The sequence below is a fragment of the Cucurbita pepo genome, chromosome 16 (assembly GCF_057944985.1).
Source record: "Cucurbita pepo subsp. pepo isolate OVF chromosome 16, ASM5794498v1, whole genome shotgun sequence".
Taxonomy (NCBI): Eukaryota; Viridiplantae; Streptophyta; class Magnoliopsida; order Cucurbitales; family Cucurbitaceae; genus Cucurbita; species Cucurbita pepo.
Genome location: NC_141813.1, coordinates 412,964 through 437,256, shown reverse-complemented (window position 1 = coordinate 437,256; position 24,293 = coordinate 412,964). Strand labels below are relative to the sequence as shown.

Sequence of the window (24,293 nt, the reverse complement as noted above, 5' to 3'; positions counted from 1 at the left end):
ATTTAAAATTATCTCGCTGGGAGAATAAAATAGTAAATTTAGTTTTAATATTGTCCCGCCAAATAATTGAGGTATGTTTAAAGATGAATATAAATATATTTTAATTGGATTTTGTAATAAATTTGAAGAAAAATAATAGTAAATTAAAGGTGAAATTGTAATAATATGTGAACTTTTCATTGGGTTTTTCAGAAGATAGTGTTTGAAACTCATTAGGGTTTGTCCTGTTTTGAATTAAAAAATATGTACAAAAAGTTGAGAATAATTGATTTATGGGTCATCTTCATTGCTTGTTGAGTAATAGTTTAAAATTCATAAGCTTTGTAAGAAATTCCTTTAGATCAAGTTTTTAAATTTTGTTTCTTTCCTTTTACGGCTAACCAAACTCGATGGTTGATTTAGAACTCATGTAGTGGATCACAGAGATATCATAAAGAGAGGAGGCTGTGACCCGATAGTAACATGGTAGTTGATAACTCTCCAAAAGTCAAATTACATTAAGCTTAAATACTCACCATTTTCTCGTTAGTCGCTCCAATTATTATTATTCTAATTAATGACATTTGTTGAACCATTTGGTGAATGCCACTCTATTGGCAACCTAAATGGGAAGAGAGAAACAATATAGAAGGGAAAGGTTCCCAAAAAAAGAAAAGATTCTGCCAACAAGAGGGGAAGAAGAGACCAAATCAAAAAGGATTAAAACAAAGGTGCTTGGTGCTGCGAATAAACGAGAGGGGAGAAGAAAGAATTACCCTAATTCAGGTTCTAATATGACTAAAAATGATAGCTTAAGACAATGAGAGGGCGGAAAGAGCTTAAAGGAGGGGAACGTCCATTGCAAAACAACAACAAGCACGATAATTCTCTGATCTCTTACACTCTTTTTTTATTCTATTAATTTTGTATGACTAAAATGTTGATTCCTCCGTGAAAATCAGTATGTATGGAGAGCTAAATTTTATAAGAGAGGCAGGAGAGTCATATGTAGTTAAAGCACGTTGATGGTGTGATTTTAGTTTATTAAAGAAGTTGTTATTAGTAATGTTTATTTAGTTAGTCGGCCTCACATACATAATTGTTTCTTTTGAATCAAAAGAAGAGAGGATAAGAAAGTTCTATCTCCTAGATCATTACAAAAGTAATCACCATGACACAGAAGAGAGCTTAAGTGAGAATGTTTGCTAAATCCACCTCATCAATGATATGAAAAAGAGTAATAAATAGAAATAACAATAAAGAGAAAGTAGGAAGGCAAATATCTAGATATTTGTTTTATAATAAAATATCAAATATGATATATATGGTAAACTATAATTTAGTACTAAACATCCATAACACCCCCGTATAAGCTGAGCGTCGGATTTGAACGAATGTGAAGCTTGGATCTGAAAAATTCAAAGAGAGGTCGAGAAACACTTTTCGTGAAGATATCAACAATCTGGTTCGGAGGAGGCATAGAGAAACACTTTCTTGGCCATCAAAAACTACAGAAGGATCGTTGCTTAGCGGTGATGCTACCTAGGCTTTGGCGAGAATGTGTCTAACTCATGAAGAGGGATCGTCACTCAGCGACGATGTTGCCTTGGCTCCGGCGAGAATAGGTTTAACTCAAGAAGTAGAAGGGGAAACCTAGAGAAAGGGACAAAGACAATGTTGTAGTCGAAAGAGTCGCCACATTGGGCGAAGGAGCTAATTTTGGCGAGAAGGGCGGCGACGACTTGGTTGGCGAAGAGGCCAGTGCGGCGCCCAGATTTCAAAGGTAAATCTCTGCAGAAGGTCGAAGGGCTTATCGAGATTCCGTATATTTTCGTAGAGAACGCTGATAAGGATCCTGAGATTAGGGTTTATGTGAAGGATGAACGGTTGATTGGGAAGAAAATGAGAGAGGCTATGTTGGCTAAGGGGAAGCCGATTGTGTTGGAGAAGGTGAGGTTGTATGTATAGAATAGGGTGAAGGGTGATTTGGAGGTCAAAAGGGTGGAGCCAAAGAGTAATCAATCGGCTCCGCAAGTGACAGTCATGGAGACTGCCCCAGCGACGTCAAAGCCGCCAGTAGTGGTGGGGAAGAACAATAGAGGATTCAATAGCCATTGAAAAGAAAGGATCGGGGTTGCTAAACCGAAAAGACTCTGATACCATGAGAATGTTTGTTTAACCACATCTAAATAGTGTGAAGGTTATCTATTTGAATGACACTTAAAACTCACTCAATATTCTGCAACAAAAAGTAATATATATATATATATTTCTCTATGAAATCGATAATTTACCTATTACTTACTACTGGAAACCGTGTATACTTACACTTGTTCTTGTGAATTTCACAACATTTTACTATATACCTTCACAACGCATCAATAGTGGCACCCAACTGGCCACGTGAGGGCCGAGACAAGACGATTGTTATGATGCGACCAAGAATGACAGTGCATCATCTAGCATACCACAGGTATGTACATAAAAGCTAAGCCGAGGCATAGGTAAGATAGAGACAATGATGTCAAAATGAATGTCAGAGATAAACTTGTTGAAGGATCGAGTAGGACCCTAGGCCTTAACCTCAAAAAGTCGAGGTTCTAAAGGAAATTTGGATATGCAATTCTTAAGTAAAGTACGCCCGTATGAAATATGAAAACTTGCCAAATTTAGTGTCGATCGGATACGGAACGGGTGGTGACAACTTAGATTTATATTTATATATAAAAGTGGTGAGGTGGGGTGAGATTAGAGATGAGAAATGATATGAGAAATGTGTACCAGCTTCTCATTTTTCAGCAATACGGGTGGTTCCCAGCATAAGTTTGGGCCTATGGGTCATGGGTTATGAACGTCTCTGGCTCCCACGTTTTCCAAGTTCTTATTCTTCTTTGATTTTAGGCACAATTGGGAGTGGTTAATGAGTGGGTCGAGGTGGGCTCAACCGATGTGGAACTGGCCCCATCATTTTCCCTCTCCTCCCTTCCTTGTTCGGCGACCACCTCGACGCGACGCTTGCATCTCTCATCGACCTTTACCAACGTTGACGAGCATTCATTAAGCATTAAGTGGGGGTGTACACAGGCCAGCGAGCGACGGACTCTCTCCCTCTCGCCTCTGGTGCGAGCAGCACCACACGAACGTTCTGGCGATTCGAAATTTCCCACCAGCGGCGACCCGATCCACGGCATTCACGCTCTTCTGCGACCGATCTCCTCCCTCTCTCACGGTGGCGACAGAGCTGTTTAAACACCTTCGAAGACATTTCGTTAAGGATTGAAGCTGTTTTGGTGAGAAACATTGGGTAACAATCACTCTAAGCCCCTTTCGGACTTTTTTAAGCGTTTCAGTTTATGTCCTCTGTTCGTTGTATGCTTTGTATGTTGCACGCACTGTTTGATAAATATGATTTCAATTGTATGCTATTACAAACTGCTACGGTTTTCTATGCCTTTCTGATGTCAAATATGCTTTTATGTTGAGATTTTCTGAAACTCCGTGATAGTTTCATGTTTTTGTCAAAAAGCAGGTTCATGTGGTTGCTTGGCTATAGAAAGCTTGTTTTGGGGTGTACATTGATTGATTTAAACCAAGACATCTCAATCATATATATAATATGAACTTCACGAAAGTTGTGAAGAATGTTGTTCAAATTACATAGGATAAAGTTAAACTACCCTGTCATATTAAGAAAATCAAGCTTCATTTATGCAACAATAGTTTCAAGATACTTCAAGTGGGACCTCATTTGTTCTTAGATGGTTCCAAGTAAACTTGGAAAATGTAGTAGAAAGAGCAGAGGGGCTAAGTTTCTTTGTCATTCTATGTAGTAAAAGGTTGCATGTTTAAGATCATTCAAGCCTAACATGACCGATCTTGCTTGTGAAATGATCCGAATCTAATCAAGTTTTCTTGCTTTGAGATATTTGATCATTGAAGCTAATTTTCCCTCAAGGGGATTCCTTATTGTTAAGTCATGGAGGCTTTGGATATAAATGGTCTGGGTTGCTCGCTCAAGGCCTATATGGTAGTGGCGAGGCCGTAGGAATAAATGTTAAGGCGTAGACATGCCTCAAAAGAACAAGTCTCAAAGAAACATGTTGTATGTTGTTTGTGTGACTCCACAGGTGGAAGCTAATAATTGAGTGAGAGATGTCGTACTTGCTGCCGCATCTTCATTCAGGATGGGCTGTTGACCAGGCAATTCTGGCTGAAGAAGAGCGTCTTGTGGTCATTCGTTTTGGTCATGACTGGGACGAGACTTGTATGCAGGTGTTGAACTTTGAGTGTTGGTGTATGCATTAGGGGTTGTCCATTCATGGTGTTTCTGGTTGTTGATTTTGATGCAGATGGACGAAGTGTTGGCATCAGTAGCAGAGACGATCAAGAACTTCGCTGTGATATACCTTGTGGATATCACAGAGGTTCCTGACTTCAACACAATGTACGAGCTGTATGATCCATCCACCGTGATGTTCTTCTTCAGGAACAAGCACATAATGATAGATCTTGGGACCGGAAACAACAATAAAATAAACTGGGCACTTAAGGATAAGCAGGAGTTCATAGATATCATTGAAACAGTGTATCGTGGAGCAAGGAAAGGACGCGGTTTGGTCATTGCACCAAAGGACTATTCAACCAAGTATCGCTACTAACATCTTTTGCTGCTACTTCTTGTATGTTTTGGATAAATTTGGTGTGTTATTCTTAAGCTCTAATCTTTCATTGTTTGCAATCATTTCTACAAATTATAACTAATTTTGATTTTGTGAAGTATATATTGATAACAGTGGAAACAAAAGATTCAAATACTACACGGACGGAATCCAAAGCTACCCCAATGCACATTTCTTACAGTTTTCATGTGTGTTTTATACTCAAAGATATGTCGTGACTAACTTATGCCCGTTGGAGTCTTTGTCTTAAAAATGCATGTTCCATAATTTTGGTCTAAAAACCTCGTATCATGTCTAGTCGTTCATAATTATTGTGAATACCAATTATTAACAAATTATATGAATGTCGGGGTAATTTCGTTAAGGAAAATAAAGGCGGGTATGGAGTTTGTAATTAGAGGTAGAAGCAATGAATCCATTTATTTTGGTTCTTTTTCCCTACAATTTCAATCTATACTTCCAAGAACATACCCCATAAGAAGTGTCATGTCGGTTCTGTTTTCCTGTTAATGTTCGTGAAAAAAAATGTTTACTAGGGACAAATTATTTGTGTCCCTTGCCATGTTTGGTAATATAATATATAATATATATATATGATTCATTTTATAGATGAAGCTACACATGCATGTATCTATCTACATTCCCATTAATGCATCTTCCGATCATTGTATGTGTACTCTTTTTCTTTCTTTTTTCATACAAAATATTATTATTATTTTAATTTGAAAATTGATGATTTGGCAATAGAATCTCGTCGGATCTGTACTTGTTGTATCCACAATCACTTATTTTCGATTTAAGTTTTAGAAATTATATTTTTTTTATTTTTTGTTGGCGTTGAAATTAAATTATCAACCGACATAATCCAACATTTCAAATTTTTTTTTTTATTTTAATTATTGTTGTAAATATTTCGCACCAATTTAAATATGGTATGATGTTGGGTGTTTAAAATTGTCCTTAGATTAGGGGTTACTTAATTTTAATTTATTGTATTTTACAAATAAACTATTTCAATATTTATCTATATATGTTTTACTCATTTTTTAATTCCTACTCTACAATAATCTTCTATATTAATACTAATAAACTTGTTAAAATAGTTACCTCATAATGCTCCATGCTAGGATTCAGATGAGAATTCAGCACTTATGTGTCCCGACATTCTCCTACGTTATGGTCACTAGTATATTTCTCATTTTTAAGAGTGAAAGACCAACCTGGGTCGTAACTTTTCCATTCTTTTTTTAATAATTTTATTCTCATAATTGTTCTCATGGACTGTAATCTTAAATCATTCATGTACTCCTCTTTTACTCAGATGTCACGTGCATTTTCGAACTTTATGCCACTCATGTTGTATATCATTTGTATATCCTTAAATTCAGTTGTATGAGAAATAAAATAGTTTAGAATTTGAATTTATTTGATTATTCCAATTATAAATCGGGGAAGATCCGGTAGCATTAAATAAAATTGGCCTAAATGATTGGATATAGAAAATAATTAATTATGGATATTTGTAAAGATTTGAGGGGTAAATATGTAAAAGTGACAGCTAAGAATCTGATGCCATTGCCATGGGATGCGGAAGAAACGAAACATCCACAGAAAGCAACCTCTCCATCCTATTTACAAAATTAGCCCTACACAAACTACTTTATTCCGGAATTGCACTCAACTTCGCCCTAAATTTTCTACCCCTACCACTCCCCTTCTGCAAGCTCCTTCTCGGAGGCTTCCTAAACTCCTCGTCGGAAAACGCGAGAGGGGAGACCGCCGTGCGTCGAGATCCAGATTTTTCAGTCCCTCCGGCGCCGGCCTTGATAAGCGCGGAGCTGGCCTTGACGGCGAGTGCGGCCATCTCCTCCGGGTGCAGCGGCTGGTTGAGCCTGTCCAAGGGCAGGGCAAAGTAAAGGTGGCCGAGTTGGAGGTGGTCGTCGTCATGGACGGCGTAAACGGCGTCGTCGAAGTCCATGTCGTCGGAGTTGCAAATGAAAGTGGCGGGGTGTTTGTGTAGGAGAAAGGAGACCTTGACTGGGTAGGAGAACTCGAGGAGTGTGCCGTCGGTTAGAATCAGCTTCGCGGTGGCCACGTTCACGGAATCGGAGGAAATGCAAATACCCATTTTGGAATTTACTTGGTTTTTTTTTTTTTTTTGGTTTGACGAAGTCAGTGAGCGGAGAATTAAGATTTGGTCAATTCTTGGGGAAAGGCGGATGGGTATATATAGGGAGGGAGCTGCGGCGAGGTATGACTCAGACTGCCACGTAGGATTTGGTTTGTCGTGTAGTTGGGTGTTATGCCAGGCTGTATTATGAGTGGTGACAGGGTGGAAGATTTGGTGGGAATTATATTAATAATAATGATTTTAGGTTTACGTACAATTAAGATTCGGTCAATTTGGTCAATTCACTGCTAGTACATATTGTTCTTTTTTTATTTTTCATAGATTTTTTCTCTCAAGCATTTCCTCAGGATTTTTAAAATGTGTTTACTAGGGAGAGATTTTTACACTCTTATAAATAATGTTTCGTTCTCTTTTCTAATCTGCGTATGATTTCACTGTTTAGTTAACCGATAAAATAAAATATTTTTTGAAATTTATATTGAAAGGGAAGGAGAGATTGGTTATAAAGGGATTGAAAGAGACATGAAGTGGGGAACGACATTGAGGTACCACCTAACACGTCGTTGCATTAACTACTTATAATTTGATATCACTTCTTGTTCCATCTCTATCTTCGTCTCTAGATTTAGCATTCAAGCTTCTGACATTTTAACGAGGATTTGAGTAAAAATATGATACATTCTGTAACCGTCCAAGTTCACCACTGACAAGCATAAAAAGGAGGTTCTAAAAAGGGGATGGTTTTGAATTATTTATTTGTCTTTTCCATTTATTTTCTTTTCTCTCATTTACTTTATGCCTGCCTTCCTCTCAAATCATCTATTTATTTATTTATTTATTTATTTATTTATTTATATATATATTTTGTTAAGAATATTTAGTAATAAATTATAGTTTACCATATATATTATATTTGATATTTTATTATAAGGCAAATATTTAATATTTGCCTTATTACCATACGTATCTTTCTATTTATTGTTATTTATATTTATTACTATTTTCATATCCTTGTAATTTATTTGATTATAAATAAGATAATTTTCACACCATTTAGATGGGTAGATTCAACAAACATTCTCATATATATATATATATTAAGGATGTTCCAAAAATTCAATAATTTTAATGGATTTAGTTCTGAATTTATTTGGAGAAGAAAATTAAAAAATAAAAAATAAAAATAAATAAATAAAATAAAGCTCAAGGAAGGTGCCACGCTTCTACAAATGCAAGTAGCCACGTCCATGCCCACTAAACCACCTTTCACTTTTTATTTTTTCTAAATTAGTTTTTCAGTTTTAAAATTTTTTGCTATTAAACATGTGTTTTTGTGTCTAATATGCCTATTCAATTCTTATTAAAATCCAAATTTTTAATTTTTAACTCCGTTCTAATCTATTTTATCCGTAAAAATCGTTAAACAGATTTCTTTCATTTATTTAAACGAGGCCGAAGATAAAGATTATATTCCACTTCAATCTCACTAAATCTCCGTCCAAATCATTCGGGCATATTATATATATGTACGAGTATATCTCTGGTATATCAATGATATGTCAATAATTGGAGGAAATTGGAGGAATTTGTATAATGTGGTACATTTAATGAATTTCAAAGTTTTGAAAGTGTGAATGAATAATAAAGAAATGCATGAGGGTGTGTAGAGATTTGAGGGCAGAAATCCGACCACAGAAGATGGCGGTCTGAACAGTGTAGGGTGGATGCGAAGCCTGGGAGAGACGAAGGACACAGACACCCACTTGTCTATGTTTCACTATTCTTGTGTGTTGTGTCCAACAACATGTGCATTCCATAACAACTAAACTTATCCCATGTCTTTTTCTTTTTCTTTAGCTTTCATGTCTCAAGCCCCATATGCACATATATAATTCACCAATATAAAATCCCCTTTCCTTCTACCTCAATTATTGTCCTTCTCAATATTATTCTACTATTCTCGTTCTTCAAACTCTTCTTCGTTTAAACAAATCTATACCTATTACGTAATCAAATAATTTCTAAGTAGGTTGGTAGAAGGGATTGAGAAAGTTCTCCTAGGTTATTCCATTGTTCACGTTCTTTTTTGTGGTTTATATGTATACGTGTTTGATAATAATCTTGCTGTTTACGATAGGAAGGGATTAAAGATTGCAATTAGAAAATGTACGAATCTTTTAGAATAAGAGGCAACAATATAGCTAAAGAAAATAAAGCTAAATGATATAATATATATAATAGTTCAATGCATACTTCATGGAGAAGCATGCTTAACTTGGAAGTAATACCTTTAGGTTAATCAGTTTCTTTTACACTTTTTACTAACACGAACATGGTCTTTCTAGCTCCATCTAAATTCTCTTTGTATCATCGGCTTTCCAATCGATCCAATAACACTCGATGACAGAAGGGTACGAACAAATTCTATGATACGTCTCCATTGAGGCCAATAATTGAAGATTAAAAAGGTTTAGTTCAACCAAATGTATTAGCTTATATACAAAATAGAGATGCTATTACCTGCCTGACATACTTAATATTTGCATAATTTTTTTTGAAAACATTGGTATGTACGCTACCATGGACTTGAATGTTCATAGTAAAATTTTAAAACAATAAAGTGAGAAAATGACGTGAAATTTAAATAAAATAAGGAAAAATTAAACAACGCTCTAATCTAACCTAAAGGTTACAATAACATGAACGCATCTATCTTCTCTTTAGTTCCTTGTTTGTTACTACGATGTCTGCATCCGTATAGAGGTGTTTTACATTTACCTAAAAACTAAGAGTAACACATGACTTGAGTATTTTAAGAAATACTCAATGAGTGACCTTGCTATTGGGATTAGGAAATGCATACACAATCAATCATAGGAGAGTTATTCTGACATTCCTTAACCTTGAACTCGTCTTGGCTAAAAATTGGATGTGTAATACTTTTATATACATGGTCCATACACGCACACATGAACCTACTAGACGGGCATATACGTACCTTATGGGCCTACCCTTTAATTAGCACACATTCACGCCGTCGGAGCCACGTAGGGAAAGGAGCCCGCATAGTATTGTAATGTGTACATACCGTATCATAACATAATGGCGAACATAAATGTCGTAAAGTAAGCGTTCATATTAATCATAATGGGAAAGTATCCATATGTACATGACATAAAAATTATGCATGAGGTCCCCATAGCTACATTCGTTCTTTCTTTCGTAAACACTTTCGTGAATACTTTCTTGACATGTCAACATTTCACAATCTTGAATATAATCATGCTAACATGAAGTGAATGACGTATCATAGCAATAACATAAGTTATAGTACATCATCACATAGTTATGACATAACATAACACAAGTCATAAAATACATGTGGACGCATCGTTCATACATCATTCAACAATTTAAAAAATTAAATTAAAGGGTTGATGATTAAAATTGGGAATTAAGCATAAAATGAAGAGGTGTCGATTTGTAAGTAAACCAAACATAAAAAAGCTCATAATTTTGTTGGGAAAGGTTGAAGAGTATAACCTCAACAACCGGCAAACCCAAACAATGTGCTCTCTGGCTCCCAGAAAATTATATTAAAAAATAAAAAATAAAAAATAAAAAATAAAAAATGTTGAATAGATCTGTGGAGAAGGAAGAGAGAATAAAAGGTGCGTCTTGCAATTGGGTTACCCAAAGTGCCAAAAGTCAAATATAATCATGTTTCAATAATGTAATGCCTAACTCTATTTCCTATCATCTTCCATTTCAAACTACATTATTACTTTCTTTCTTTCTTTTTTTATAAAAAGGAAGCAATCATTGTTGATACTGTATCACTGCAATGTCTTCGAGCTCACTAGTGCCCTATAACTTATGTGATCTTCATGAGCTAGACCTTCAAATAGTTTCCTAAACTAGTCTGTAGGAATGCATATCCTGATCATGGTAGTTAATCAAAGTAATGAAATAAGCCCTTCACCCAAATTGGACTATCTAACTCTTAAGTATGAGTATTGGGTGAACAAAGATGTTCCTCTCAGGCTTAGAATCTTAAGAGATGTGGCCTAGTAAATTCTTGGAGATCTGTACTAAGGTCCAATAATTGCAACAACTTTAGTCACAACTATGTTAATTTGAAATGCCATCTTTTCCTCCCCTCGAGAAGCCTCCATTTTGCCGCTTTCTTGGATGAAAAAAATGATTGGGAATCACACAACAGTGTGCGCAAGCTCTTAGCGCTACGATGCTTGGTGTCTACACTACAATGTAAACTTCCTTGGCGCCACACTACCAAGAACGTCGTGCTAATGAGTGGCTCCTTCGTCTCATCATGTTTGGTACATCTTCCTTCGATGCGCAGCGCCTACGCTTCCTCTGCTCGACTTCTCTTTGCTTAGCCTTCAACCTCGGTTTGCACGGAGCGTGATTGAGCTCTGAAGACCCAACACTTGTGTCCAAAATGCAAGGCTGGATAACATTAGCCTTCGAAATCTGAAACAGGAATCGAGTTATTCGACAAGTGCCCAACCGACCTCAAATGATCGGTTAACTGATCCAGCAAGGGATATATACCGCTTGTTTCATGTCTCTTGTCATCAACCATGAACTCTGTAATACACTCATCAATCTCAATGAAGCTAACAGCTTTACACTTGATGATCCCATGCTCATTCATCAGTTTTCTTATATTTCTCACTTCTTTCCATCTCTTTGCTTCAAAATATATGTTTGACAGAAGAACGTAGAGCCCAGAACTGTATGTCTCCAACTCCAGAACCTGTTTCAAGATTTGATTCCCGATGTCCACATTCCCGTAAGTCCTACAAGCACCAAGCATAGCGCCCCACACAACCACATCTGGCTTCATTGGCATTCCTCCAATGAGTTTTACTGCTTCCTGCAACAGCCCTCCTCTTCCTAGCAAGTCCACCATGCAAGCGTAATGCTCAATTTCAGGAAGAATCCCGTAAACGGAACTCATTCTCTCGAATAAATAGCGTCCCATATCGACAAGTCCGCTATGGCTACAAGCAGATAGCATTCCGGTGAATGTGATTTCGTCGGGCCAAATCCCCGAAGTATGCATCATATTGAATAGTTTGAGTGCATGCAGGCCATAGCCATGTAATGCAAGTGCCTGGATAATGACATTCCAGGACACTAAATTCTTATCTTTAGACTCAAAGAAAAAATCCATGGCGGTTTCGAGGGCACCACATTTTGCATACATGTCGATGAGGGAATTCGAAAGAGTGGCAGTGATCATGATATTGTTGCTGCAAATGTAACAATGTGCTTTCTTTCCCATGGCTAAATCACCAATTTGACTACAGGCTGAAAGAACACTCACTAGAGTAGCCTCATCAGGCATGATGGTCGTCTCACACATCTGTTGAAAAAGAAGCAATGCTTCCTTGCATCGACCTTCTTGGACATAACATGAGATCATTGAATTCCAAGAGATCACATTTTTGTCAGGAATTTGATCAAATACCTCACGAGCATAGCGAAAAAGGCCATGTTTTGAATATGCACTAATCATGGAAGTATGCGAAACAACATTTTTGTCGATCATTCTATCGAAGATTGTCCGAGCAGAAAGCAAATCCCCACACTTAGCATACATATCCAGCAGAGCATTTCTTAAAATTTGATCAAACTCAATCCCAGTAATCTCTACGTAGAGATGCACACATTTTCCCATATCTAAGTTATGACTTCTTGTACAAATGGAGAATAGATGAACCAACGTGAACAGATCCGGCTGAAATCCCCACACTCTCATATCTCGATACAGCAAAAAGGCTTCCTTACAGAACCCATTCCTAGAGTACCCACCAATGATCGAATTCCAGGACACCAGAGTTCTATGTGACATTTCATCGAACAGTTGGCGTGCGCATTGGACAAAACCACAAACGGCATAAACATTGATAAGAGCATTCTGTACGCAAACATGAGACAAAATCCCGAGTCGAATAGCATGGCAATGGACAAGAAGAACTTCCCAATACGCAAGCTGAGAAGCACAAGCTTTGAGCACAAATGGGAGAGTAAATTGATTGGGCAAAAACCCAGAACGCATCATTTTAAAGTAGAGAAAAATAGCATTGATTGGGTGTTGGGAAGTGGAGTATCCCCTTATCAAGCAGTTGAACATAAACTTGTTGGGCTGGAGATGGTGATCAAAAACAAGCTGGGCGTAGTGAAGATCCCCAGCTTGAGAAACAGCGCAGAAAGAGACCAATTTTCCAAGAGTGAGAGTTTCAGAAACCAGACCTTGGAGGATGATTTGGGCATGGAGGACCTTGAGCTGTCTCATGGAGGAGCATCTTTCTAATGAAAGGTGAAGGGATTGATGAACAGGGGACTTGAAATCACCACTCTTCGAAGCAGGAATCGCAGGTAATGAGTGGAAACGAAATACAGAGCGGTTGAGGCGGGAAAAAAACATGGACGATAATAACTCCAACAACATTTGATTTGTGGAGTTTGAATGATAAAAGCAAACATTTTGATTTCCTTTTAATATGAACTCTGAGGCGTAAGAGCACTTCAAAATCCCCCGCACCCCACCCTGCTCATATGACTTTTATTAGTTTTCATGGATGAACTCTAGCGAATAGTCATGGATTTATAATCAATGAATACTCTTCTTGTTACAAGGACTTTTGGGAAGCACAAAGCAAAGCCATTATAGTTTATGCTTAAAGTAGACACTACCGGGAGACTCGTATTCGTCTAACACCAATCACTTCAATTTTAATTTTTAAATTTCCATATTTATGTTAAATATGTTGATTTAATTTTTTTGAAAGTAGATTATAAAAACTATATATTTAAATGGGTAATTAATATAATTTTCATTTAAAGAAAATTTTCTTCAATATCCTAATAAAAACAATTATTTTGTTAAGAGCTTTAAATATCAATATAATAAACACATTCATCAATTTAAATATTTTAAATTTATTCGATATCTTTTACATTTTCTATGTGAGCGAGAATTATCCACTACATTGAGGGTGGATCATGGCAAGTAAATGAATATCTCTCCATTTCTCACCACAAGTAGAGATTTCACATTAGACACAAGCGGTCATTGGTCTAGGTAGATTGTAGGGGTATTGAATCAACGAAAATGAGAGTGCACATTGATGGTATGAATAGGAACTTTCATTTCCTTTTAACTCTTTTTTAGTCATCCTATCTTCAAGATTGCTCTCATTCAAAGTATTTCTAGGAGAAATTATTAATCGTGAAACATTTCTAAGAGAAGTTATTAATCGTGAAACATTTCTATGAGTTGTTAGTGCTTTTGTTTCGGTAAATAGCCATCAATTATACATTTTATTTTGTATGATTCAAAAAAGATTAAACTTATTTTATTACAAAGTGTGTTTTGTGAGTGTTTCATTATGGTTCAGAGTATTTGTTTCAACGTGTTTCAATCAAGAGTCAAAACCAACAAACATCCCATGCCTCTCTTATATCCTTCCATCCATCACATCTCGCTTTGTCATGTCGAGAATAGACCCATGCGTCATTCATATTCTCAAGGCCTCCCAAACAATCATCCATCCGGGTTTTATTGAGGCATTGTACCTCTAGTACTTATACCATATTATTTATAGACTTTGTATCAGATACTAGGTGCATAGACCAACCTCTAACACATGGGCGGAAGCACAATGTAGGCATACCCGTGCCGTCTGACACGGACACTATCCTTGTAAAACCCATTTCAAAACCCATTTCAAAAGAAGTCACCTGAGACACTCATCTCGCAACACTTGCCTTCACTTGGACACACGTCTATGCCACAGGATGGCTCGCTCAGCCCACAGAATCCAAGGGTGGTGGAGAGTTGATATCACGCCTACCCTAAAGTACTTTTTGAGGCATTTTTTGTCTAGTTGGAGTAAATATAATTTTGGCAAATGGTCAGAGTGTTCGTCTGGTGTCTAATCGATGCAAAATTTGGTGAGCGTTCATATTTCATATAACCCAACTTAACTCTGGTGTCTAATCGATGCCAAATTTGGTGAGCATTCATATTTCATATAACCCAACTTAACTCTAGAGTCGCATGCCCAAACTCCTTCTCATATTTCATATAACCCAACTTAACTCTAGAGTCGCATGCCCAAACTCCTTCTGAAACTCTAATTTTCGAGGTAAGGTTTGGGCCCCTACCCACCCTTCATCACGCCTATCTTTATCCCCCTTATCTACTTGTTGTCTCCATCTTGGCTTCAATATACACATTATATGGTGTGTTGGATGATCCATCTTCCTCCTCAGTCACATCATGACACTTATCTATCTTGACTAACGTATGATTAGATGGACGCCACTTAAGGATCACTGACTTATCTATCGACTTATCTATCTCGATGTGAGAGTCACAACCTACTCTCTTCTTAGTACGATTGTGACATTCTCCCCCACTTAAACTAGTCATTGTCCTGGATGACTTTCTCAAGAGTATGTCTCAATCACTAACTCCTTCAATAGAGCTCGGCCACCGAACAACTACAACCACAAAATCAAAGAAAATCAAAGAAAGAAAGAAAGCAATACAATAAAAAAAAAAAGCCAATTCTCACACAAATAATCTCCACCCACTCAATAATTTTTATGAATTAATAACAACAAAACTTTGTATTCACCCTCATACGTTGTTTGTAAATGCCATACAAATAAGACAGTTACATTTATGCTACACTTTTCAAACACAACTTCACAATAATTACACACTTCTTTCAATGCTTATTCTTATTCTTATTTTTATTTTTTCTAATTATGTACTATAATGTGTTTTTGTATGAACTTGGATTATATAACAATATGTTACCCTATGGAAAGGTTCCAGTCAGCCGAATGTGATCGAGCGTCCTCTTTAGACCATACTTGGAAACAGCCTGGTTCCCTTCCCTGAATCCATCTCCATATGCCGATGATGTATCCGACTCGATCTGGTGTTTGAAAAAGTCCCCAAGTTTCTTCTCGAAGTCCGACCGTTTACCTTTCTTTGAAGACGTCGAAGACGAAGAAGATGATGATGAAGGTGATGACGATGAAGATGAGGACGAAGACGAAGACGTCGAGGCAACACCACTTCCCGGGATGGAATACATCTCGGAGTCCAACCACATGTGAGCCAATACTTGGCATATGCCTTCTTCGACCTCGGGTTTCAAATTGGGATAGCCTGTTAGTGAGTCGTGTAAACAAGTTAAATCATGAAATCGAAAAAGGATTATGAAGCAAAGAGCAACCTTTAAGCCTGAGCCATGCATGCATCATCTCGTGAGCCAGAATAGATCCTGTCAATAACCTGAAATCACGAAGTTACTCACAGATGTAAGTGAGTTTACTTCGCCATCCTTTGGAAGAACACATAGTAATGTACATCAAGTGTGTCGAGGAAATCGTACCGAGGAAGGCCATACAGAACGAGAATAGCAGTAACTTCGCAACGACGAACTAATCTATAAGGTTCGGTAAACATGTCTATTATGCGGTAGCCTGCTCCAATCTTCGGCCTCTTGGAGATCTGCAGATTTTGTTGAGAATATAATATCGTATCACATCGATTAAATTAAATTCGAGTAATTGGAACTTGAGGAAAATGTCATACAGTAGCAACAGTCTGCTCTTCTGATAAGCATAGTCCTCTAGTTTCGGGCAAGTGATGATGACCCTGTTATCCACAGACAAACAAAATTCAAATGAGTTCTTGACGAGAATGACAACGTTGTGCATTTTTCTCGACACAGACAACGTCCATTAGTCCTTACATTCTTTTCTCCGACCATGGCCTCGTTTAGCGCTTGCCTCTCAACCAACAACATGGGAACTTGTTGTTCCACTTTCATATTCAGACCCTCATAGAATTCTTGAATTTCGAGGTATAGAGGTTGACACTCATGAGTATCCATGATCGCAGAGTCCAAACACTCTAAACAGAGCTTCCGACCATCATCAAGTAACAAGTAGCTAGTGTCCCTTGGCTGCATCAATTCAAAAGTTAAAACCGAGATGAAGAGAGCCGTTTTCACCAGATATTGTTTCTTCATACTATACACGTGTGATCGATAAAAGGGGTCGGGGTAGAAAATAATTTTGAAGAGCACCTCCATTCTTTCGCAGCTACAACATCTCGGAGTTCCATCTTTTTCGTGTGAAGGACAATATTGTTGTGACCAGAAAGGATGTTTTCTATACTCTATAAGACCAGAAGAATTAGTAGGAATCTGTGCAGAAGGAAATTAAAGAAAAGATCAGGATCAATATATTTCGAGGTTATAAAGTTGAATAATCGACAGATGTGAAAGAAACGACAAGATATTCATAATATCATTCTCAAACGACAAGACGTTCTTTAGAGGAATAAATCGAAACAATGAATGAATCCATCAAACAGAAGAAGAGAGGCTTACAAAGTTGCAGCAAACGTCACATCTTGGATGATGTTGTTCCTTAAAGCAGGATTTGTGATAAGGTCGGTTCCCGGACATCGAGAACTGTCAAAATTTAGATTCATTTTAACGAGAAATCAATACCGACATGTTCAAAAGGAAACTTCAATTGTATATCCACCTCATGATCAGTTATGGGTTCATTGCAAGTATTGCAGCGAAAACATTCTGGATGCCAAACAGCTCCCATGCAACTTAAAAACCGCCCGTGACCAATCTCAGTATGGCAACCAGCACAGACCCTACATGAAATACGAGTTTAGACCAGACCAAATGAAAAGTTACTGAGCTAGATTTCAGACATCATTCCCATAAGACCAGACCAACGAAATACGAGTTCACGATCAAAGCAGACTAAACATGGCTAAAGTAGTGTTTGAGGCAAAAGAATATGCATGATTGGCCATATGTACCTGTATCCTGATGGATAGAAGAAAGGATAATGATTGAAAATATTTCCAGTATCAAATCTAGGAGGTGGTGGCTCCATATTTAGACTTTCTTGGAGAGCTCTAGCTAACTGTTCATCTTCTTCAGCTTGATATGTGGAAACCTTCTCATCATCCTCCACTAGAGTGCTAGCAACCTGCTCGTCTTCCTCCAATTGAGCTTTGGCAGCTCTCTCATCTTCCTCCAATTGAGCTTTGGCAGCTCTCTCATCTTCCTCCATTTGAGCTTTAGCAAGTCGCTCGTCTTCTTCCATTTGAGCTTTGGCAAGTCGATCATCTTCCTCCATTTGAGCTTTAGCAAGTCGCTCGTCTTCCTCCAATTGAGACTTAGTAATTTGATCGTCATCGTCTGACTCGCCTTTGGTACTTTGTTCATCATCCTCTGATTCAGCTTTGGTACTGTGTTCATCTTCATCACTGTGAGCTTCTTCTTCTGCAATTCACAAATAACAAAAGAACAATATGAATGAACCCTTGATATAATGTGGCAAGCTTGTAATTGTATCATTGTTGTTAATTTCTGAAGTGTCATGCATCATTTTATGATATATTATCTTCGTGCTGCCCCAGTCACACACCAAGCGACGAACACGCTTAATGCGGCCTCAGAACTCCCCGAAAGACAAGTCAATAAATCATAGAATGCAAAATGAGTGCAACCAAATTCACCTATCAGCGCTTTCCCTTTATGATCTTCTTCCAAAAGTGATAGTGCAATTGCATAATCAATCTCCTCTCGTTCATGTTCTGTCAATTCATCCTGTCAAGTTTTCCACGAACACAAATCAGCACCGAGTATCGAGAAGTATTTTACTCTGTAGCGTATACTATCCACCTATGACAGATCTGCAGAAACAGCGGAATAAAGATGAAGAGATGAAAAACCAGATTCCTACCACCGAGGTTCGAGGTTCATCCCAAATTCTATCGTCTCCATATCTTTCCCTGTGTGAGCTTTTGTGGCCTTTGAAAAGTTTAGTCCACCAACCCATACTACAAACTTTACTATTGGATTGTTTGGCTACTATACGTTTTCCTGCACCAAGTTATTCAGTCAGGAACTAGAAATCATCCACTCGAAGTTCTGAAAACGTATAAACGTTACATAAATTCTTTTCAATAGCTCTTTACGTCAATCTCTACGCGTTTAAAAGTTGAAACACATAAGTTTGCAGCAAGCAATACACCAATAAGAAACTGGTAGCAACTGAATCCATACAGCAGAGAAATCAACAAATTCTGTCCCAAAGTTCCCTAATACGAACCAAAGCTAATACCACATTTGCAGGAGAAGTAAATCTTCAGCCAGTGAAGCTTTATACAACCGAGTGGCATTTCCTCAAAATTCAAACGCATCACGCAACGGCATCGGCGTTGTACACAGTGATACTTCACAACAATGGAAATTTTTTATAACGGCCCAAGCCCACCGCTTAGCAGATATTGTCCTTTTTGGGCTTCCCCTCGAGGTTTTTAAAACAAGTCTGATAGGGAGAGGTTTCCACACCCTTATAAAGGGTGTTTCGTTCTCCTTCCCAACGGACGTGGGATCTCACATTTTCACTGCCATTACACTCTAAACCCAGAACAGATAAAGAACAGATCTTCCCAATCAACAGAAGATTCTAAAATGATTAAATCAAGAAACTTCCAAAATTGCAGATACAGGAAACAAGTCAATTCTTCTTGAAGATGGTACAAGATAAAACCAATAGAATCTTGATAAACCCATCTGAAATTCACATGACCAACAGCCAATAATGGAAAGAAAAAGGCAAAGCGTTGGAAAAAACAACTAAAATTTTGATCAAAACACGAGTATTGACAGGAAAGACAAGAGGGAAATGAAGGAAGAACAATATGAGGGAAAAGAGAAATCAATTCCATTCCATTCCATTCTATTCCACCTGAAAAAGGGGAAGAAGGTGCAGAGACTGTTGGATCGGAAAAATGTTAGATCAGATAGAATTTGGGAACCCACCAATGCATAATCACCAAAAGAGAGAAAAAATGACAAAAAATATTCTCCTCAGCATATCCATACCCCAACTTTCCCCCTGAACATAGTTGAAACTTTCCTGGACAAGCAAAGTCAAAAGAAGAATTCAGCAGAGGAAAAGCAGAAAACAAAAGGGAATAGAAAAGTGAATTGAAAGCGTAAGAGAAAGGATACTTGAATTCCACTCAATTCCAGGCTGAAAGGGGGGGGATAAATTGATTCAAAAGCAGTTGTTGGTCATAGAAGAGGAGGGGGAGGAGGAGGAGGAGAAGAAGAGAAAGTGAAGGGAAAAGGATCAAACCCAGAAGGGGGAAGCGTGTGATGAGTTCAACAAATTTGTTTTGATCCTCCTCTGCAAATGGGTCCTCTGCAAAATTTCGACCACATCCCACAAAACGTCAAGGACCCCATGGGCCTTCTTTTTTTATTTATTAATTTCTGGTTTGACAAAACGTCACCAAGTGATAGGGAAGAAGGGAAAGGGAGGAAGGGGAAGGAAAGTGATTTTTGATCTTCGGTGGGTACTCCATCCGCCACTCGCTAATAAACAAATAGGTAAGAAGTTATGAGTCAAAAATGTTGAATTCGGGCGACTCAGTGGGTTTTGTGTTAGCTACTACCAAACTTCTCGAGGGGCAGGGCAGGGCAGGGCAGCGCAGGGCAGGGCAGGGCAGCGCAACCCACACCACCAACTCATAATTATTATTCATACTTGTTGCTTCGCTTCTTCAAACTGTGGTTTTTTTAATTCAATCTCTGATTATGCCGTTTTTCCTAAAATATTTATTTAGTTGGTAAATACTTTTATATATATATATATAAATATATATAAACCCTCCTTAAGACCATAATTACAAAATAATAATAAAATAAAAACAATCTACATTACTAATTTTTTTTTTTTTTTTTTTTTTTTTTTTTTTTTTTTTTTTTCCTGTTTCACAAAGGTTTCTACTTCAAAATGCCCATAACTTCAATAAATTTGCATTTACTTTCGATTCTAGAATCGAAGATTTCAACGCTCCATCTCATAAACGCATGACTGTAAGTGTAGGAATCAGATTTGAACGTTGTAATTTGGATTGGATTAAATTTCTAGTTCATTTAAGAAAACTAATGGTTTAGAGCCAACATCTGGCTACTACGCCCTATAAATGGCTTAAAAACAAACACAGTATTGGGTGTACTATTCACATTCATGTTTGTCTAGAGCATTTTGCCCTGAGACTGCATACCATTTTAAACTCATTTACTTTGCTTTCATTGCATGTCTTTCATTATAGTATAGTTAAATATTTTACTTGTAATGTTGTTGGCGCCTAACTCATTATCAAAATTGCACTTTTCAAAGATAATTTGACTTTAATCATCCCTTATTCTCACTTTTCAAAGAAATTGACTAGTCGTTAGATCTTCCTACTTGACTTATCTGTTATAATATTTGCTTTCTAAAATTGCTTTCCAAAATGTTCTAGGAAATTACGTAATTTGTGCCTCTAGCGATCCAAGTTTTAGTTGGTTGACTTACTTAAAGATGAGAATAAGTATCGTATGATTGCTCCACGAGCCCCAAAAGTGTGTGATTGTGACAATTGGTATCAAAGTCGAGTTAACTCGTACAAATGAATCAAATAGTTAAGTTTACAACTAAGCAATTAAGCAAGTCTTACATTGATCATTTGCCAAAGTGTGTATCGTATGACTCCATCAAAATTAACAGAGCTTCATAGACCCACATAGGCTTCTTACAAGGCCAAGTGTTCTTATGTAGGGATCAATTAAAATTGTCGATTTAGCTTGAAATTGAAATGTATGCATCAGATTTTCCTTGTGTGGCATCTTACTCCATGATGTACACCCCATTGAATATGAGAGCAGAAAGTCGAATGATGCGGGAAGGAGATGTGTTGTCTTTGAGACAAAGATGTTGCGTGTGGTTCATTGTTTTCGAGTTTGGAGGCAATACCTCCTTAGTACCAAAATTGTAGTCAGGATAGACAATAGTTTGATATGTTACTTCTTCAACAAGTTCAAGTTTTCTTCTAAATAGGCTCGTTGACAAGAATATGTTTCAAAATTGCTCGATCGAGTGAACTAAACAATAGATGCCCTTAGTTGAAAATGCAAACATGTGACAGTGTGTATACTATTTCATTTCATTTGCAAGCCGCTAAGTTAAATGGTATGATATGAGATGTCATAAATAAAAAAACATTCGTTCAAAGATTAAGCATTATCTAGTTGACTAAAGAGGGAAAAACTCACAAATCTTGAGTCGAAAATGACTTACTTCTCATAGAAGTCAACCTTGTCGAGATATGAAGCCCGGTGCCTAGATCTGGTACAGATATATTTGGGAGATATTTCGTAAGGATTTGGTAGATATATATTTAGAAGATATTTGCTAAAGATTTGACAGAGATATATGTGTTAGATTATATATGGTAGGTTTAAATCTTTGTAAGTTATATTTAGTAAATGGAAACTATATATAACCCTACCCTAGGAGTGCTCTCAAAATGTACTTTTCTTCATTCTCTCTATACTATCACATCCCTTAAGTCATCAATAATAAAATCTTTAGCCAATATTTCTCCTTGTATTTTCTCTCTCTTATTCTTCGTGTTTATCTTGATCGAGTGTGTGCGTTGTTGAGCGATCCTAACAATTGGTATCAGAGCTAACAATTGGTATCGATCCTAACAACTGGTATCAGAGCGAAGAGGAATTCACCACGATCTGTGAAGATGGAAATTTCAAAGATTGGAATTGAAAAGTTTGATGGATCCGATTTAGTTTCTGTAAGATGCAGATTGAAGATTGTCTGTACCAGAAAGGTCTTCACGAACCCCTGTTGGGGGTGAAGCCGGATACTATGATCATGGAGCAGTGGAAGCTCAAGGATCGTCAGACCTTAGGGTTGATCCGGTTGACGCGGTCCAAAAACGTGGCGTTCAATATTATCAAGGAGAAGACAACGTCCGATCTGTTGAAGGTGTTGTCGAATATGTACGAGAAATCGTCGGCTATGAACAAGGTGGATTTTATGCGAAGGTTGTTTAATCTACAAATGTCTGAAGGTGGATCTGTTGCTCGTTAGATAAACGAATTCAATATGATTGTAAGTCAATTGAGTTCGGTGGAAATAAATTTCGAGGATGAAATTAAAGCATTGATTTTGATGTCATCTTTACTCGAGTCGTGGGATACTGTTGTTGCCGCAATCATCCGCAGTTCACGAGGATCTGATAAACTAAAGTTCGATGAAATTTGAGATGTAGTTCTTAGCAAAAGTATTCGCAAACGGGAAATCGGAGATTTATCGACAATGCTCTTAGTGTTGATCGAAGGGGAAGAAGTAAATCAAAGGGCCCAAACGATGAGTGATCAAAATCAAGAAACTGAGAAAAATCTCCAAAACAAACCAAATGCAAAATGTTGGAGTTGTGGAGAAAAAGGTCACTTTCGGGCAGATTGTACAAAGAGGAAGCAAAATAACAAATCAGAAGATGACGATGATTCGGTAAATTCAGCAGAAGACATTGGGATGCTTTAATCCTCAGCGTGGACAGTCCGATTGAATCCTGGATTTTGGATTCAGGTGCATCTTTTCATTCGTCTCCAAATAAAGAGTTGTTTCAAAATTTCAAATCGGGAAGTTTCGAGAAGGTGTATCTTGTCGACAACAAAGATTTGAAAATTGAAGGAAAAGAGGATGTTTGCATAAAAACTCCGACAGGAAATTAGTGGACATTAAAGAATGTCAGATATATTCCTAGTTTTAAGAAGAACCTGATCTCTATTGGTCAGTTGGATAGCACAGGTTATACAACAGAGTTTGGGAAGAGTTCGTGGAAGATTGTGAAGGATGCTATGGTGGTAGCACGTGGCACAAAATCTGAAACTTTGTACACCACTGCAGGGTGTATGAACAGAGCTGTTGTTGCTAAGAGTGCTTCAAATGCAAATATATGGTACAATAGACTTGGACATATGAGCGTTAAAGGAATGAAGATGCTCGCTGCCGAAGGAGTTTTGGAAGGTCTGAAATCTGTTGATATGAGTCCTTGTGAGAACTGCGTTATGAGCAAACAGAAACGAGTTAGCTTCACAAAGACTGCCAGAGAATTGAAGAAAGATATCGGGACAACGAAGCAAGTGGGAGTTGAGGTTGAATTGCTGAAAGATTCACCTAGTGATGTTGTAGCGGATACTCAAGAAACTTCTGAGACTGTTGCTAAGGAACCAGAGGTGAAGCAAGTGGGAGTTGAGGTTGAGTTGCTGAAAGATTCACCTAGTGATGTTGTAGCTGATACTTAAGAAACTCCTGAGACTGTTGTTGAAGAACCAAAAGCGGAGCAAGTGACACATGAACAGGTTGTTGAAAAGATCATCCAGAGCCATCAGAGTACCAAATAGGTATGTACCTTCTTTGCACTATCAGTTGGTGTATGATGAAGGGAACGAAAGCCCCTTGATGAGGCCCTACAGTTGGAGGATACAACAAAGTGGGAGCAAGCTACGGATGATGGGATGTTTAGGCTTCAAAAATGCATTGCTCTTTCATCT

The 24,293-nt window shown here is 37.5% G+C and overlaps 4 protein-coding genes across 13 annotated transcripts; 1 reads left to right on the top strand and 3 right to left on the bottom strand.

Annotated features, from left to right (window-relative positions):
• The first annotated feature begins 2,814 nt into the window (after positions 1 to 2,814).
• LOC111777647 (thioredoxin-like protein YLS8) lies at positions 2,815 to 4,836 on the top strand. Of its 5 annotated transcripts, XM_087118403.1 has the most exons (4): positions 2,830 to 3,283; positions 4,107 to 4,251; positions 4,329 to 4,678; positions 4,773 to 4,836. In XM_087118403.1, exons 2-3 carry the CDS (start codon positions 4,132 to 4,134, stop codon positions 4,635 to 4,637), a joined length of 429 nt encoding a protein of 142 aa, XP_086974529.1. In that variant the 5' UTR covers positions 2,830 to 3,283; positions 4,107 to 4,131; the 3' UTR covers positions 4,638 to 4,678; positions 4,773 to 4,836. The 5 variants fall into 5 exon arrangements, with proteins under 5 accessions (XP_086974530.1, XP_023513109.1, XP_023513107.1 ...); XM_087118404.1 differs by having other exon boundaries at positions 2,815 to 3,269; positions 4,107 to 4,243; positions 4,329 to 4,836; XM_023657341.2 differs by having other exon boundaries at positions 2,815 to 3,283; positions 4,107 to 4,243; positions 4,329 to 4,836.
• Positions 4,837 to 6,161: 1,325 nt separating this feature from the next.
• Positions 6,162 to 6,813, bottom strand: LOC111777254 (uncharacterized). The gene has a single exon (XM_023656776.2). It carries the CDS (start codon positions 6,784 to 6,786, stop codon positions 6,319 to 6,321), a length of 468 nt encoding a protein of 155 aa, XP_023512544.2. The 5' UTR covers positions 6,787 to 6,813; the 3' UTR covers positions 6,162 to 6,318.
• Positions 6,814 to 10,481: 3,668 nt separating this feature from the next.
• On the bottom strand, positions 10,482 to 13,392 carry LOC111777252 (pentatricopeptide repeat-containing protein At2g22410, mitochondrial). Its single transcript, XM_023656770.2, has one exon. The coding sequence runs from the start codon at positions 13,268 to 13,270 to the stop codon at positions 11,270 to 11,272; it is 2,001 nt and encodes a 666-aa protein (XP_023512538.2). The 5' UTR covers positions 13,271 to 13,392; the 3' UTR covers positions 10,482 to 11,269.
• Positions 13,393 to 15,437: 2,045 nt separating this feature from the next.
• LOC111777253 (protein DA1-related 1) lies at positions 15,438 to 20,271 on the bottom strand. 6 transcript variants are annotated; one of them, XM_087118646.1, is made up of 12 exons: positions 19,899 to 20,271; positions 19,633 to 19,803; positions 18,622 to 18,761; positions 18,395 to 18,485; positions 17,690 to 18,158; positions 17,398 to 17,518; positions 17,238 to 17,321; positions 16,596 to 17,051; positions 16,436 to 16,498; positions 16,233 to 16,351; positions 16,074 to 16,132; positions 15,438 to 16,006 (listed from the first exon to the last, which is right to left on the bottom strand). In XM_087118646.1, exons 3-12 carry the CDS (start codon positions 18,715 to 18,717, stop codon positions 15,651 to 15,653), a joined length of 1,914 nt encoding a protein of 637 aa, XP_086974772.1. In that variant the 5' UTR covers positions 18,718 to 18,761; positions 19,633 to 19,803; positions 19,899 to 20,271; the 3' UTR covers positions 15,438 to 15,650. The 6 variants fall into 6 exon arrangements, with proteins under 6 accessions (XP_086974772.1, XP_086974773.1, XP_086974774.1 ...); XM_087118647.1 differs by having other exon boundaries at positions 19,707 to 19,803; XM_087118648.1 differs by having other exon boundaries at positions 20,026 to 20,271.
• Positions 20,272 to 24,293: the final 4,022 nt, after the last annotated feature.